At 35.7% G+C, this 15,632-nt stretch overlaps 2 protein-coding genes across 4 annotated transcripts in view; one reads left to right on the forward strand and one right to left on the reverse strand.

Annotated features, from left to right (window-relative positions):
- Positions 1-509: 509 nt before the first annotated feature.
- LOC124168686 (twinfilin) lies at positions 510-9,145 on the reverse strand. The gene is made up of 9 exons (XM_046546956.1): positions 9,012-9,145; positions 8,747-8,824; positions 8,510-8,621; positions 8,239-8,404; positions 8,015-8,126; positions 7,546-7,677; positions 5,357-5,500; positions 3,961-4,082; positions 510-1,046 (listed from the first exon to the last, which is right to left on the reverse strand). The coding sequence occupies exons 1-9, from the start codon at positions 9,034-9,036 to the stop codon at positions 894-896; spliced, it is 1,044 nt and encodes a 347-aa protein (XP_046402912.1). The 5' UTR covers positions 9,037-9,145; the 3' UTR covers positions 510-893.
- Positions 9,146-9,158: 13 nt separating this feature from the next.
- LOC124168653 (hypermethylated in cancer 2 protein-like) overlaps positions 9,159-15,632 on the forward strand; it is a 33,704-nt gene continuing 27,230 nt past the window's right edge. For 2 of the 3 annotated variants that reach the window (XM_046546919.1, XM_046546926.1), the window contains exons 1-4: positions 9,159-9,958; positions 10,169-10,450; positions 14,072-14,239; positions 14,869-15,010. In XM_046546919.1, the coding sequence (XP_046402875.1) occupies positions 9,398-9,958; positions 10,169-10,450; positions 14,072-14,239; positions 14,869-15,010 (1,153 nt within the window). In that variant the 5' untranslated portion in view covers positions 9,159-9,397. The remainder of the gene's footprint in view (positions 9,959-10,168; positions 10,451-14,071; positions 14,240-14,868; positions 15,011-15,632) is intronic. The other variant, XM_046546933.1, reaches the window with a different exon arrangement.

Raw genomic sequence — 15,632 nt, forward strand, 5'->3', positions numbered from 1 at the left:
TTCTGGATAATGATACATTAGTACAAAGTACTAGGTAACTTGAATATTTGGTCATCGTAAATAGGCCTCCGTTTAACCTTATATGTATCAAACACCAATTGCTCATATATTGAGTTACCAATACATAAATTAGTAGTATACATTAAGTTTAAAGCTACATCAGAGAGAAATTTCTGATTATGATAACAATACAAGCATTTTCAACTGTGGAAAATATACATAAATTAGTAGTATACATTAAGTTTAAAGCTACATCAGAGAGAAATTTCTGATTATGATAACAATACAAGCATTTTCAACTGTGGAAAATATGGTCTCAGCTTTAGAATAGAAAGATGACATCCAAAATTTCTATCATATCCACAACTATAATCTATTTGGAGGCTTGTAGATGCTGGTACATTACAAAGAACAAGCCAACTATACAAACATCATTTGCATACTTCTTTATAAAGAACCATGCATTCAAATCAACTCACTTTTCCTTTTATATCTTTTTGTTATCATGATTTTGATCTTTCTAAATCATGCTCATGTGTTCCACATTCTTCTGCTGATCCTACTGGTATGATTAAATTTTTTTTAAATCAGACATTAATACTTAATTCAGGAAAACTTGTCCACTCACACAACGTGAGACAATCTCCACTTTAGAAAGAGGAACCAGCAGTTTTCTCGTGGATTACCAAATCATATAAAACAGAATGTTCGAACTCAAGAAAAGCAAATAAAATCTAATGGACAGTAAATGATATCTGACTTTTCTAACTCAATTCACAGGCGTGCCAACTTGTTATCTTGGATCTCTTGAGAAAATTTTCTATTCACTAAGAATTACATGATAATAGGAAGAGATCCAGGAATAAAATCCCTTACAAGGGAGAACACCTGGGTCAGTGACCATCCTGTCCCTTGGTTAGTCGCTTTGCTCCACGGTTTGGGGGGCCCTTAGGCTTGGCAAACTTTGGCCTGTGCAAATTCTTTTTAGGATGAAGCTCCTCTTGTAAGAAGTCTTCTGTGAGTTCAGAGCCAGAATCTATCTCCATCTGCATAAAATATCATTTCAAATTTTTAAATCAAAGAATTAAAAGGTTCATCAAGGAGGGCTCTTTCCTTAATGGCAACTATTAGTCTCATATAAAATACCCTTTTTGGATGGCCAAAAATTACCAGTGATCATCAAGGCTGCTGTCGGTCATAATAATGGTCGGCAAGAAAAAACATCATTATCATTTGATTTGAAGTTAAAATATGTCTATTTATATCTTGAACTTTTTTAAGGTAATAGGATTGTAAGAGAAATTAACCAATGATAATGTAAACCACAATGGAACCATGCGTCAAGAATCATGAAGGGGAGTGCCAGGGTAGGAAAATGAAGTTCAGAGTGGGATAATGCACGTATGCAACACTACCCCAAAGTGCTACAATGCCCCAGACATAAGACTAGATGGCCAGCCATTCACAGGAAAAATGCTCCGAAACATACAGTCCTACAGTATGTAATACCATCCGTCTGCTCTCTCAACCGGACGGCGTGTTGGCCGAGGTAGCTAGCTGGCAGGAATAGTAAGCTGACAGTTTCGTGTTCAAATCCTCAACTAGACTTTTTTTCATACCGATTTTTCAGATCCTTGTTCATTTCATTGATCAGTACGTTAATTGAATATAATAATACTCATATATGCAATATTGTTAACAATTAAATTAAGTGTTAGTGTTGTTAATTGAACAGGGATGAGATATTTATTCACGAGCAGATTGTATTAAAATTCACTCAATCGTTCACCACCAGTTATCATCTCCTGTTTTTCACAAAATGATCCAATATGCATTGTTCGTGTCGAAACTAACCACAGAAAGACACATCTTTAGAAATGTGAACGAGGTCTGCTTTTCGACAGATATCCTTAAAAAATCGCTGCACGTGTAAAAAATCTTATTTATTCGATGCACAAATTGCACAATAGTCTTTTGTTTCAAGTGTTTTTATGACAAATATCATTCTGGATCTTTTGTAATTTAGGAATCCAGCAAATAAACATATAGTTATTCATAGCCTTCACAATGTAAGTATTACTCTCCCATGCACACGGTTTTCAATATACAACAAGAACGAATATTTGAAGGAAAAAATTTGTTGGAAAAGTTGAAAATGTTGAAAGAACAAAAATTTTCAATGGAAACGCTACTGTATTTATTATGTACTTATTATTTTTCAATAAAGAAAAGCAAATAGGTACTTTGAAAATACGACGCATGAATTATTAACAATATTGCATATATTATTGCAATATTGCAAAGATTAGCTGATAGGAGAACTGCGTCAAACCAATCCTAGGATTTTTGACCAGTGATGATGATGATTGCATATATGAGTATTATTATATTCAATTAATGTATTAATCAATGAAATGAACAATGATCTGAAAAATTGGAATCATGAAGAAAAAAAAGGAAAAAAAGTCTGGTTATGGATTTGAACATGAAACCTTCGGCTAACTATTCCTGCCAGCTTACTACCTTGGCCACCACGCCATTCAGTTGAGAGAGTGGACGCATGGGTATTATATACTGTAGAACTGAAAGTTTTGGGAGCGTTTTTCTCGCGAATGGCTGGCCATCTAGTCTTATGTCTGAGGCATTGTAACACTGTGGGGTAGTGCTGCAAACACTAATTCCCCCTCTAAGTCCATTAAGTCCCCCTCCAAACTTCATTTCCCAACCCAGGCACTACCCTTGTTAGTCTATTCTGAGGAAATTCTCATGAAAATAGATTTTAATCCAGCGAAATGCAAGTTAGTTTTATCACATGCTTCTTAATGCAATTCAAAAATCTAGATTAATATTACTGATCAATAATCAATCAACAACCTGCTGAGTGGCAATCCACCTTTCACCTTTATAAAGGTGGTTTCCTAAACTTACCGTTATGTCAGAGGATAATGTGTAGATATTTGAAGGATTCAGGAGATGTCGGGAATCTTATACAATCACTTAGAATACCTACCAAGGCCTTGTGTTTTGATTTTCTCGATTTGTTGCGAGAGAAAATCTTCAAGGAATATAAAAACGATTTTTTTCTATTTAAAATTTTATATAGTAAAAAAAAAGGATTTCCCCATTATGTTTATCATTCATTCTTGGATTCCGTAAATACATAGGCATTTCAGAACCATTCAGACTGGGGAGTCCCGTAGTATGCTGGTGTTGTGCAGTTAGCATAGCGTTAAAATTTAATGTGGTCACTCCATCAGACCCAATATTGCAGTTCATTAAAAGAATTTCTTGGATGGAAGGGAAATTTAAGTTATCCCAGGAAAAAATTACTCATGCAGCCAACCTCTCATAATTTAAAAATGAGTAGCTGCTCACATTTCATGAGTTGGTAACATCATTTAAGTTCTGGTTGATAAACTTGCTGAGAGGGAGAATTGCTCATAAGGGAAGGCATTGCTCAAAATGGTGCAAACATCTACTAATCATATGAGGAAGATAAGTTAGATTGAGGAATAGCTGAGAAATGGTGACCTGCTCGTCAGTAACATGTGAGGTCATCAACTTATCTGCGAAAGGGCTTGGGCCATCAATTTTTTGTGAATACATAGCTTGAAATAGGAGGTGTCCAATCACAAAAGGGAAAAAATATGGGTTTCTTTATACCTTAAACTACATATAGCACAATTATAAATGAAAAAATAATGAAAGAGCCTATTCATATTGCTCTGCTCAACATCCAAATGAGATGAGAACAGTATTTCATCAATATGGATAATCATTTCACACTGAATGAAAAGAGTGTAGTCACTATACTTATGTTATTTGCCACATTTGCAAGAATTAATTGGCAGGATAAAAACTAAGTACACACTTAACTAACTCAGGGAATACTTATTTTACAAGGGTGAGGAGGACTATCAAGTTTTGAAACAGCTGATGGTCTACATATTTTTTCCTCACCTTCTTCACAATTTCTAGGCCAATGTCATCTTCGATAGAATTCAGCAAAGGTCCTTTACAACTGCTGTACAGCATTCTCTCCTTGATTGAGCATGAATACCCTGGCATAGAATATATGAACACTGGAAAAAAGAATAAGCATTCAAGCATTACATATATACTTTAAACCTGTGACACTTTAGAAGCATGCACCAAATTCAGTATTCTAGTTTGAAAACAATGGAATTTAATAACAGGTTATTGGTACGGAAGAATAGGTCTACCTCAAACACTCTTAGCCCATTTTCACGAAAAGTCATGGAACTGAATACAGAAAGAAACAACTGACTGTCATCATAAATCACTGACAGTGATATTCAATCAATTTCATGACTTGATTGCCATGAAATTAATCCAGTAATTTTAAGGACTGAATTTAAGTAGTTAACTTAGAGTAGGCAATGATTAAGGAGGACAGAAGCATCCTGGATTTCCAAATACATTAAGGGCTTAAATTTTCCAGGTATGGTAAGGTATTTGGACGAGGAAACGACAGCTTAGGTCATTTTCACCATGAGGGATGGGTAAGGAAAGAGTGTTGAAGGGAAACCCCACATTGGCATTAGATTGCTTTTAAAATAAGATACCAAAACAATGTCAACTAACATTCCATTCAACTGACTTGTACATATCCATCATACATAACTTGCCATCATTGCAGTAATCTGGTCATTGTCTGCACCCATTTCTGCACCTTACGCGGTTGCTAACTAAGCCTCATTGGCCTTCACGTCAAAAAATTTTTCTTGCCTCTACCTTGTATTCACCTACTTCTTTGTCTTATTCTGAATAAATACATAACAAAACGCCCGCCACAGCAATGCTCTGCATGTTCAACTACTACTTTCTATCTCCACCTTTATATTTAATGTATATGTCTTTATGGCCTCCTTCCCTCGAAGTTTTCCCTTATCAGAATCTCATTTTCCCATTTTCCAGTTCTGATTTCTATTTCCCTTACTGGCATAAACACTATAACTGCTAGTAAACACCAAGTCACTGAATTAATTTATATGAAATGTAATGCATATTTTGTTCGCTATGCCTTAGCATAATTTTCAATCCAATATCTTTTATTTACTTTACATGTATCATGCCTTGCCCATAATTTTCATTTCTTAGTCAGCTTACACAGCTAAGCTCAATTGAAGTGCATACCATCAACTTCCAGTTGGGTGAGACAGTGCATTGAAACCAGACGTGCTCAAGTCCCACACATTAACATAAGCCACGAGGATGGTATTGGCCATCTCTCCAACGATTATGGCCATTATAGAATGGCACTTTGGCTCCACTATAGGATACATTGGATTGTAGACCAGACATAAGACTTTGGAATACTCAAAGGGATACATACCAATGGCTTCCAGGAGATCACCCTCATGAGTGTGCTTGAAAGTGTAAAGGTGATATCGTGCCGAATTGGATGGAACTTTGCCAGGTAGACGATCTAATCCAATGGAGTCACAGTCAGAAAGGTGTATCTCCTCCTTCTCTAGATCTATTTAATGAATGATATAATGATCATATAGACACACTCTCCAAAAAAATTTATTATACTCAATAATGCATCAAAAACTTTGTCAGCCCTGATCTTGTTGGCAATCTAAACTTGATTTGAATCTACACATATAATGTATGATACATTTTTTAAAACTAAAGAGTGCAAATAGGTTCTACAATTAAGTAATTTACAGTCAAGAATTACTCCAGCGTTAAAAGAACAAAATTTTGCTTAAAATAGAAATGAAATTTTTTTAATACACTCTATGCATGAAGGCCCAAGAAAACTATTTTCAAATGAACTTTAATAGTACGCACTCCATAACAGAGCAATATTTTCCTTTGTCCTGTATCCACCAATGCATTTACCATTTACTATCAGTGGCGGATACATATGGGCGGTGCAGGGGTATGCGCCTTCCCCTGGTGGGGCCGCCTTCATTGCCGAACATTGCAGAACCACAATTGTAACTTTTTGTCTGTCATAATATGGCATTGTCTTGCGCAGTGGTGGGGGGGGGGGGTTTGGGGGATAAACCCCCCCCAGAGCTCAGAGAAATTTTTAAGTTTAACCTATTTCACTTAACTGGATTAATATTTCTTAAAAAATAGTGTAAATAAACTCACCATTTTGAACCATTTATCTGAAACATTTTCTAGGGAAGGGCCCCCGCTTACCCTGGCGGGTATTCCACACCCTCAGACACCCCAGTGTTTTACACCTGAAACCCCCCCAACCCTTAATTCCTAGCTGCGCCCCTGGTCTTATGTAAGTGTAAAATCAGTTCAAATAAAAATTTCTTAAACTTTGCATGTAACTTGATTATTTTCATTATGATAAAAGTAAAGGTAGCTCAAAATATCGTTTGCGCCCCCCCCCACTTGAGTGTTTTCTGTATCCTCTACTGTTCGCTACGCAGTTGAAAAAACCATGAACAACCGCCACATAAAACTTTTATTGCCAATCCAATGTATCAGCAAACAAGTAAAAAAGATCTTTCTGTGGCCAAGAAGTAAAGGAGTGCTGAAAATGAATACTTATGCACAGATAAATGTGAGACTGACCACATACTATATGATAGCCCACTCACATTACAATGTAACGACTATCAGTGAGAAAAGATGAGAATTGTAAAAATAAATATTCTGTTCTGTTCAAATTATCTGTTGTGATGACAGCTTTATTCACATTTATTTTAAACATACACAAACTTACCGAGTTACTATGTAATAGTGCTCAGTGCTCAGATTCTAAGGGCCTCAAAGTGCTGCACAACTGACTACACTCAAAAATAAGGTAAGCAATTAATATATACAACTACTTGTGTATTTCGTACTATGAGAAACTTCTCTAATCTACCAAGGAGCCCCCATGATAAATGCTCTACGGCTACGTAGTCTTTCATGCATGGAAGAACTAGGTTTATACCATATCCTACAATGCAATTAGGAGCACTCCAAGGGTGTGAGTGCTCACATTTCTAACTCGGTATCAATGTACACCACTATGCAGGAAATTCTCAGCCTCAGTGGCGTAACTATGGGATGGATGAGAGGATAGATCCCTCCCAAGATCCTCAGAGATATAAAATAATTATTTAAAACTATCGTCTAGTTATGACATATAATAACAGCATCTGCTAAAAGTTCAATTTTTGGTGCCAAAATGATATAAAATGCATTTCCAGGCAAGTCATTTTTCAAAACTTTTACCAGAGTTTGCCTGGGAGGGAGGGGTCACTACCCTAGACCATCCCATCCTCCTCCACCCCCTGAAGGCATAATCCTAATTACGACACTGCTCAGCCTCCCTGATTGGGAAAAGAAGTTTGAGTGCTATGGTGGAGATTATGAATTATCTAAAAACACACCATTGGCCACTTAGAACGAACATTTGATCTCCCACCAATAATCAATTGAATGCACACACAAACAGTAGCCGAAAAGAGTTCCCAGATATGACTAAGCGGTCACATTCTGGGGGAAATTCCACAGCTATAGTGGTAGTGCTCACTCCTCCTGAATGCACCCATTGAAACTCACCAATTTTTAGTTGTACATAATTACATCTTCCTGAAGCTAATTCCATGATGGAGTCTTTTGCTTCTGCACTGATTGGAAAAGCTACTCCTGAGAGAGTTTGTTGTCTGGAATCAACTCCCACACCAACACCAGCTGAGGAAAAAAAATTCTATTTAGTTGCCTTAGAATTTCATCATCAGAATGGAATTCTCAAATGTCATCAGAATAATTTTTAAGGATTCATATTGTGTAATTGAAAGTATTGACCAGTTAATCACAGGATTTAGTCATCAATGGTACGAATCATTCATGATGGAAGCTGAGAAGTGAGTCACCTCGTTAAGACTGTAATTTGAATGCAAGAGCTCTGCCTTAAAATTGGAATTGTGTGCATGGGAGCAACACAATATACTTCCATGAAAAGACTGAATTAATAAAAACATCAAATACTGAGACTTAATAATGTAAGAAAGTGGACTCTCCAACAAACCTGTCGTTCCTTCGATTCGCATTCGAGCAAGCTCTTCCTCAGCAGGGGTGAGGGGGGCGGGAGCGCGAGCATTTGCCTTATGCTTCCTAAAACCACTCAAAGATACTTCTTCCTAAACGATGAGAAATAAAGAAGTTTTCCTAAGAATTGTTCTGCATACAACGATGATGCGTACAATTAAATACTTCTAAGGCGTATCATGAAAATAGCAAGCTAATCATCACCTTCACTGTGGCATGGATCTCCTCCTTTATTTGCCCTCCTCCGAACTCCTGCTTAAGTGTTGCTTTGGTAGATGCATAAAGCATCTTTTGCCGTACTGAAGAATCATCTGGAGACCAGCTGATTAAAGCCCATTCATATCCTCCAGTGCTGCTCCGCGAGTCGAATCTGATGGTGGAAATATATGGACAAGTTTCACAATCTTTTCACCAACAACGGTGCGATTGAAATAATGAAAAACTTTAGAGCCATAATCTGCCATAATACCCTCACCTGTATAGGATGTAGCAAGGTTGATCATCTTTTATCAAAGGCAAAACTAACTTATCATAATCTTGTTCCCAAGTTCCTTTAGCTCCAGACTGTGCTGATAGGGTCAGCTCCTCTAATTATCAGGAGGTTAAAAATAATAACCCCGAATAAGAACATGCGTTATTAATTTTTACAATAAAAACATTAACTTTTCACATAAAAATGCAAATTTGTACTGCTTGAAGGACTTGAACCTACCATTTTCAATCGAAACCTTAAATACTCGTACATGACCATCACGGCATTTTCCAAAGAACTTCTTCAAACTCTCATTAGCTAAAATGTACAAACATGTTTAAGAACTCTTTCATGGCAGAAAAACAACAAAAAAAACACTCAAATTAAACGAATATTTAATAGCAGAAAGCAAAGCGACAACAGTGGCTAGAGCAACAGTACTTCAACAACACAATCTACCATAATTATAAAATCTTTAACAGGATAAATACTTCAGAAATATAACCTCTGATTCCTGTTTGATGTGACATCACAGCTCTTTATCACTTAATCCCCGTGTACGAAAATATTCAGGCGACAATAGCAGAATGACTTCCTCCGCCCACCTGCGGTTGCCTACCATAGGTGTCACTGAACGCAATATTGCTCTTCATTTATTGTAGGGATGGGCAAATATTGTGGATTTGGCGGTGGTAGGTGGGATTATGTTCGATTTAATTTTTTGTCTTTGGGAGATGTTATTTACTGTTATTCTTGGATTTAGATGGAAATGTGAAATAATATCCTCGTCCTTGGAGCCATGTGTGATATTCCATTATGCTTCTCAAGTGTTCTGAAGACCGGTACGCCAGTTATTTGTTCATGTCCATTTGTTAATTGATTATTGTCAACATGGCTATGGCAGTTTTACCGAACAATCCAATGAATTTTTGTGAAAACCAGCAAGGAAATATTGTTCTTGAGAATCTAAGAGCCCAGAAAGAGCAAGGGAGATTCTGCGACGTGACTTTATATGTCCAAGGAAAACAATTTCGTGCCCATAGAAATGTCCTTGCATCCTGCTCTCCATATTTTGACTCGATATTAAAAATGCATAGGGTAGTTAAGGAAAGATTGACCGTCACATGCCAAGACTCTGCTGTTTTCTTGTGTTTGTTAAATTATATGTATACAGGCTCCGTTGTCATCGATAAAAACAACGTTAGTGAACTTCTTAGACTTTCGAACCATTTTCTAGTGTCCAAGTTGAAAAAGTACTGTGCAGAATATTTAGATCAAAATTTAGATGTAACTAACTGTTTGTCTGTGAAAGATATGGCCGAGAAATACAATATGCCAGCTCTATCGACCCGTGCCTCTTCATTTATTCAAATGCACGTTGAAGAGATTTTGCAGCAAGAGGAAATATTGAGTTATCCATACAGTAAGGTGGAAGAGATACTAGGTGACAAGGTAAGTCAATTTTTCTCAGTTCCATTAAGTTTATAACACCTTTCAGCTGTATTACTCGGCACTATGACAGAAATGTCATATATGTTTTTGTTCCTGCTTGAAAATATATTTAATTTTCACTATGCTGAAAAAATAATTTAAAATTGTGCCATTCTCTATGTACTTTTTTACTATTTTATTGTTCTAAGAGACTTTTTTCCTATTCCGCAGACATTGGCAATTCCCCCAAATAGTCTCTTGGCATTTATATCTGCTTGGGTTTGGCAAGATGTAATGGAACGTGAGTGTCACATTCGGTCACTATTGGGGTTTGTGGAGTGGCATCATACAGACCAGTCAACTATTGTGGAACATCTATCGCGAGAACCTTTATACACTGCTAGTCCAATCTCTCTTTATTACTTTCTGAAAAGTCTTTATGAAAATGGTCTTTCTCTGCCTCAAGAGTACTCTACCACTTATCAAGAACTATTCACAAAATATGGAAAACAGGTGAGATATTTTTATCCCATAATAAATTTGATGGAAATTATATTTTATGTATACATATTGTTGCAACTTCAAAAATATACTTAACTAGCTGCTAGACATTTCCCACAATTGCACTACCGTTAATTAATCACATATTTTATGGAAAAAAATTATTCAAAATATCTGGTCCTAAAACATTCCCTCTTAGGATTTCATTACTAGCTAATGGCATTGTTATTTGGTGTAATAACACACTCAAGATAATGGGTATACGTATGAATGCAAAAATGCTCTTTTGTTTCTATGATTTGTGTAATCACATGGACAACAGCTAGAATCTGTTCTTGTTTGGTTCATTCCTTTAGGCATGTATTCCATTCCAGTCCGCCAATATGGTTCGTGCGTTCACAGATCAAGTTTTGCATGCTTATGTGCCATGTAACTGGGCGGAAAATGATCTTTTACTTCTACTATAGGTGATCTTTGCCCCATCCAGAACATTTTTTTTGCATAAATTAGGTTCTGCATTTCATCAAGGAAATCAGTACATCACATAGCTGCAACAAGTTATTAAATTGTGTATGTTTGTTTTTCTTGCTGTGGATCTGTGGCATAGCCACAGAGGAGGAGTGGGTTTCTGGTTTACAACCCCTTGAGTCTCTATAAGAGGTGCCGAAAATGAGTAAGATGGCCTCAATAAATAACAAAAATAAATACTTTACAACAGTACTGATATTGAGTCCTAAAAATCATGTTTTCAACATCAAAAATCCCAAACTTTTCTAGGGGGCACCCCATTTGCCCTGGGGTGTTTTCCATACAACCCGGAAGGGCCCTGATATCTCTGGTAAACCCTCCTCATTTTAAAATCCTGGCAACACCACTTTATGGAATCACTTATTGAATTTTCAGCTGTATTTTAATTTTATATAGTGATGACTCCATGAAATCATATAAATCCGTGACCATGGTTTTCTGCATTCCAATATGATCAGTTGTGAGTCAGCTTCAAAGCACCTTTTGATGTTGCCTTGTGGTGAAACCGTTGTTGTGGATTCAAGTCATTTTTTGTGGAATTGATTTTTCTCCTTTTTCCTGAAGAATTTCATGAAAAATCACATATATTAGCGGTTAATGGATTCCGAACAAGCTTACTGTGCAAGCTCCTCCGTAGATGTTTCATAATATGAAGGTGCCATTAGTGGACTGAATACATACTACCCGTTGTACCTATATGAATAGCATTCGGTAAACTATGTAGGGAACCTGCAAAACACATTGGTTCTCTTCTTTATTTCTGCTTCGAATAACTTGTTAAAAGGGGGGTTTAAAGTATACCGGGACTAGCCGCGGAGATAACTTTTACGGGAGTCACCCGCACTCGACGGGAAATCGGGGGATCCGGGTTCGAATCCCGGTCAAGGCGAATGATTTTTTCTCTGTGGATCTTTCGCAAAACTTGTTAAAAGTATTTTATTCAGTTGATATTTAAGATACTTTGGCAAAAAATTATCAGGTTAAGTTAAATAGATAGAGTAATTGCTTGAGTATGCCATATTTTGTCTTTTGAAATCATATAAAATATCTGTGAAAGAAGTTAAATTGGTGAGCAATCAATTATACATCCTGTAACTACCTGTCTCTTTGACCTGTAATGAAAATTCCTTGCCATGAATTCTATGGTATCAACTAGAGAAATCGTTTTCATCAGGTCATCAAGCTAGAGCGAGGGAAAATTCCAAATGTGTATTGTGGTTTGCCAACTGCGCAGTATGATTACTTCGGAGCAATGGCGGATCAAGGATAGGGACAAGAGAGGGGATTAGGTGGGATAACCTCCCGGCAGTAGTGGGGGTCAGAACTAAATTAGGGGGGCTATACCCCTTGACTATTTTTGGATCCGCCACTGCTCTGAATCACACTGTATTAGGTCAAGTAATTGATTATAATGGCCATTAAAGTTGCTAATTTGGGTTGAAATACGAACATTCATCGTAAATGATGTCCTCTACTGAAAAATGTTATTTCTCTTGCCCAAAAAAAATAACGCAATTTGTGTAGGTAAAAATTGTGAAAACTAGTGAAATGTTCCAAATTTAGATATTGGTAAATAATGAATTCATAATGGTCCACCACTCATTAATACCTACTCACTGTAGTCAGGAATATGTTTTCAATCCCATTAAAAAAAATTCTTATGTGAAAAAGTTATTCATTTAAAAAATTAAATCCTCATGTAGGAATACTAATGCATATAAGTATTTAAATAGATGTAGTAATAAATATACAAGGGATGAGTCCCTAAATTCAAGAGTAAAGTTTTCTTACAAAAATTGTAAATTAACTTAAAACGAAGTACAAGCTCTTTTACGAATGAAATATACATGTATAAATAATTACTGTAATTATAATATAAAGGATTAAAATAATACATTGCAATTAAATTTTTATCTAATAAAATTGTTCATTGGAAACATTGCAAGTTTTTGTTCAGAAAATGCAGCATTTTCACCTGGTCACAATGTAATCTATATCTTTTTTCATCAACCAAATTTCCTGCGGTACGGAATGATTCAGACTTCCCTCTGCTGACAGTGTTTTGTAAATGTCAGGAATAATTGTATTAGTGACATGTTTTTGTGAAACCATGGTGTAATTATCGATTCTAGATGAGAAACAAGTTCTTTTTATCCTTGATATTCAACCAAAGATAAGGGTTGACACTCTTTAACAGTAATTTTGACTATTATTTTGGTAATCTTTTCAGTGAGGAATCAAATCTATGAGTTGATGGCTAATTGCCTTCTTTTTGCGAGTTCCGTAATTTTTCAGGTCATGGGTCTGAAGTGAATGTACATACATGTATATTTTTTCACGATGACCTCATGAAAAAATTTTTAGAATCAATTATATTCTCTCAAAATCCAGGTGCAAGAGGTGCAGGCATTCTTGCTTTTCCAGTAAACACTTTGATTGCGGCAACTATGCAATAATAATTAAACCATGAATCTGTGGAAGGGGAGTTGATTTGTGAATTACACTACTGTTTATTGTGTTTTAAAAAGGTTAGAAGATTCAGAATTGATATGGTCCGATGGTTCTCCTGAATTCCTATTTGGTACTTTTTTTTCATTGAGAATGATTGAAGTATAACAGTCAACAGAGGGGAGCATTTCTTTCATTTTTAGAAGTACTCAGTTGTTTTACTGATTAAAATTCTAAGTTTTTGCAATCCTGTTCTTTATATTTGTTACCTCTTCTATCCAAAATATTCCTATCCATTCTTTATGCCTTCTGTCCTTGTCACTTTGGTTATCTAAATTAATAGCAGTGGCATTATATACATGGAATTATGTTTCGTACTTAATAAGTATTAGTCTATCATTTTTCTTCGCAAGTAATTATGTTTGAGAATTCATTTTAAGAAGTGGGACTCATCGAAGCTTTTCTTGCCTAGAGGTTATTACCTTTCTGACATTTTGTGATGTGTTTTGTCTTAGCTCATATTATATTGAATAAGTTTTACTAAGGATACTTTGTATGAATTTCTGTGCTATGTAATGTATGTTCAATGTAAATGCTAAAAGTAGGATGAATGCTTTAGGTACTGTCTCCCTAATGGTACTCTCATGTGTTTCATAGGATGTGGAAGTAAGTGATGGTGATAGCTTTCTCTCAGTGGCTGTTTCCTCTGCTATGGACAGTCTTCAAAATGCTGCTGGTAATGATTCTGGAAATAAAGAATCAAAATCTAATGCATATATGTCTCCATCTATGGATGTTTCTTCAATTATCTCTGATGTTGCCAAGGTATAGAAAACATCTTTTGTTTGGTAAAATGTCTTAAATGCTTAGGGTATAGTTTTAAAAGAATGTTAGTGTAAATTTAGCTCTACTGCAAATAATATCTACTTGACAAATGATAATCAGTAAATGGCTGTATTACTTGGCCGGCAAAATAGTATTGTTTTTGTCACTTTTATTTAATTTTATTGTAATCAATATCCATAAATATGCATGCCAATATAATAAAAATTGTTGTATGTTAAATTTGATCCGTCGTAAGAAAATTGAAGTTCTGGAAGTGGATTTTTTATCTGGCATGAGTGCCACAATTCATTTAGCATTATACATTTTACTTGTCCTCAAAACATTTCCCTTGAATGATGTTATAATAAAAGTTATGTTGGACGTGGGAATGTTGTTTAAATTTTCCTTCAACTGGTTCTACGGAAAATATGGAAACTCCACTTCCGAACTGTGGCAAAAGCTCAGTTCCTGGCAGTACTTCAGAACTCAATGCTGAATAATTTTTTGAGTATCTTATTTCATATTTTCTTCAATACATGTATCGTTGTATTATACATATTAATGTCTTTGGAACCTCCTTGAGTGCTGAAATATAGTATTGGTTTAACATTTTTTTCCTATACTTTCAGACTTTGAATCCTAACTCTGTTTCATCAGAAATTTCATCCTCAATGACTAATTGCCCTAGTAACAGCAATTCCACAAGTGGTGCATTAGATGCTCAAGAAAAAGTTTCCTTGAATGGATGCCTGCAAAACTACCCATGTGAAGGTAAAAATTTCAAATTGGGTGCTTAAAATGGGAAATTTAGCTATTTGGTTTATTTCATTTAATAGTGCTTGCCAATATCAATATGGAGTTAACACTGTTGTGAGAAATGCATATTTGAAGTTCTGGTCCTAAATTTTCTTCCACCATATAAATAATACATTTATTTACAAAATTGTGTGCAAAGCATCCCTATGTTGACATCAGGGATGATGTAGATGAAGTGCCGTGGCTTTTGGTATTTACTCAGCGTATCACTTCACTGTCCCCAAGAAGCCTCCAGAAATGCTGGCAAAATTGACGTCCAAGACAATAAAGACATTCAAATTAAGTGCCAAATTGAAAGACACTTTTAAATTTTGAAATGGGACTTTTTTATCTTTTTCAATATGCATTATGCTATAACCAATATGCAGTATTGTTACATATTCTTATATCTAGAGAAAAAACTCAACAGACTCTGGTACAAAAGCATCTTTTACTTCTATGCTCTTCACCAATTTTGTTTCATCTTGCATTTGTCCCTTAGAATACCTCTCGTGACTAACCATTCTGTATTCCTTTGTGTGCGGATTAACCACATATGAACAACCAGGGAAATAATGTTAAGATAAGAGCTTATGTG

Source organism: Ischnura elegans, chromosome 1, assembly GCF_921293095.1.
Source record: "Ischnura elegans chromosome 1, ioIscEleg1.1, whole genome shotgun sequence".
NCBI lineage: Eukaryota > Metazoa > Arthropoda > Insecta > Odonata > Coenagrionidae > Ischnura > Ischnura elegans.

Bases quoted from the DNA above. Each gene is read 5' to 3' on its own strand.
- LOC124168686 (XM_046546956.1), bottom strand. From the start codon at position 9,036: ATGTCACATCAAACAGGAATCAGAG. The intron at 8,405-8,509 runs GTGAGGGTATTA...TTCCACCATCAG, and splicing joins CCTTGCTACATCCTATACAG to ATTCGACTCGCGGAGCAGCA. The intron at 1,047-3,960 runs GTGAGGAAAAAA...TATTTTATGCAG, and splicing joins GCCTAGAAATTGTGAAGAAG to ATGGAGATAGATTCTGGCTC.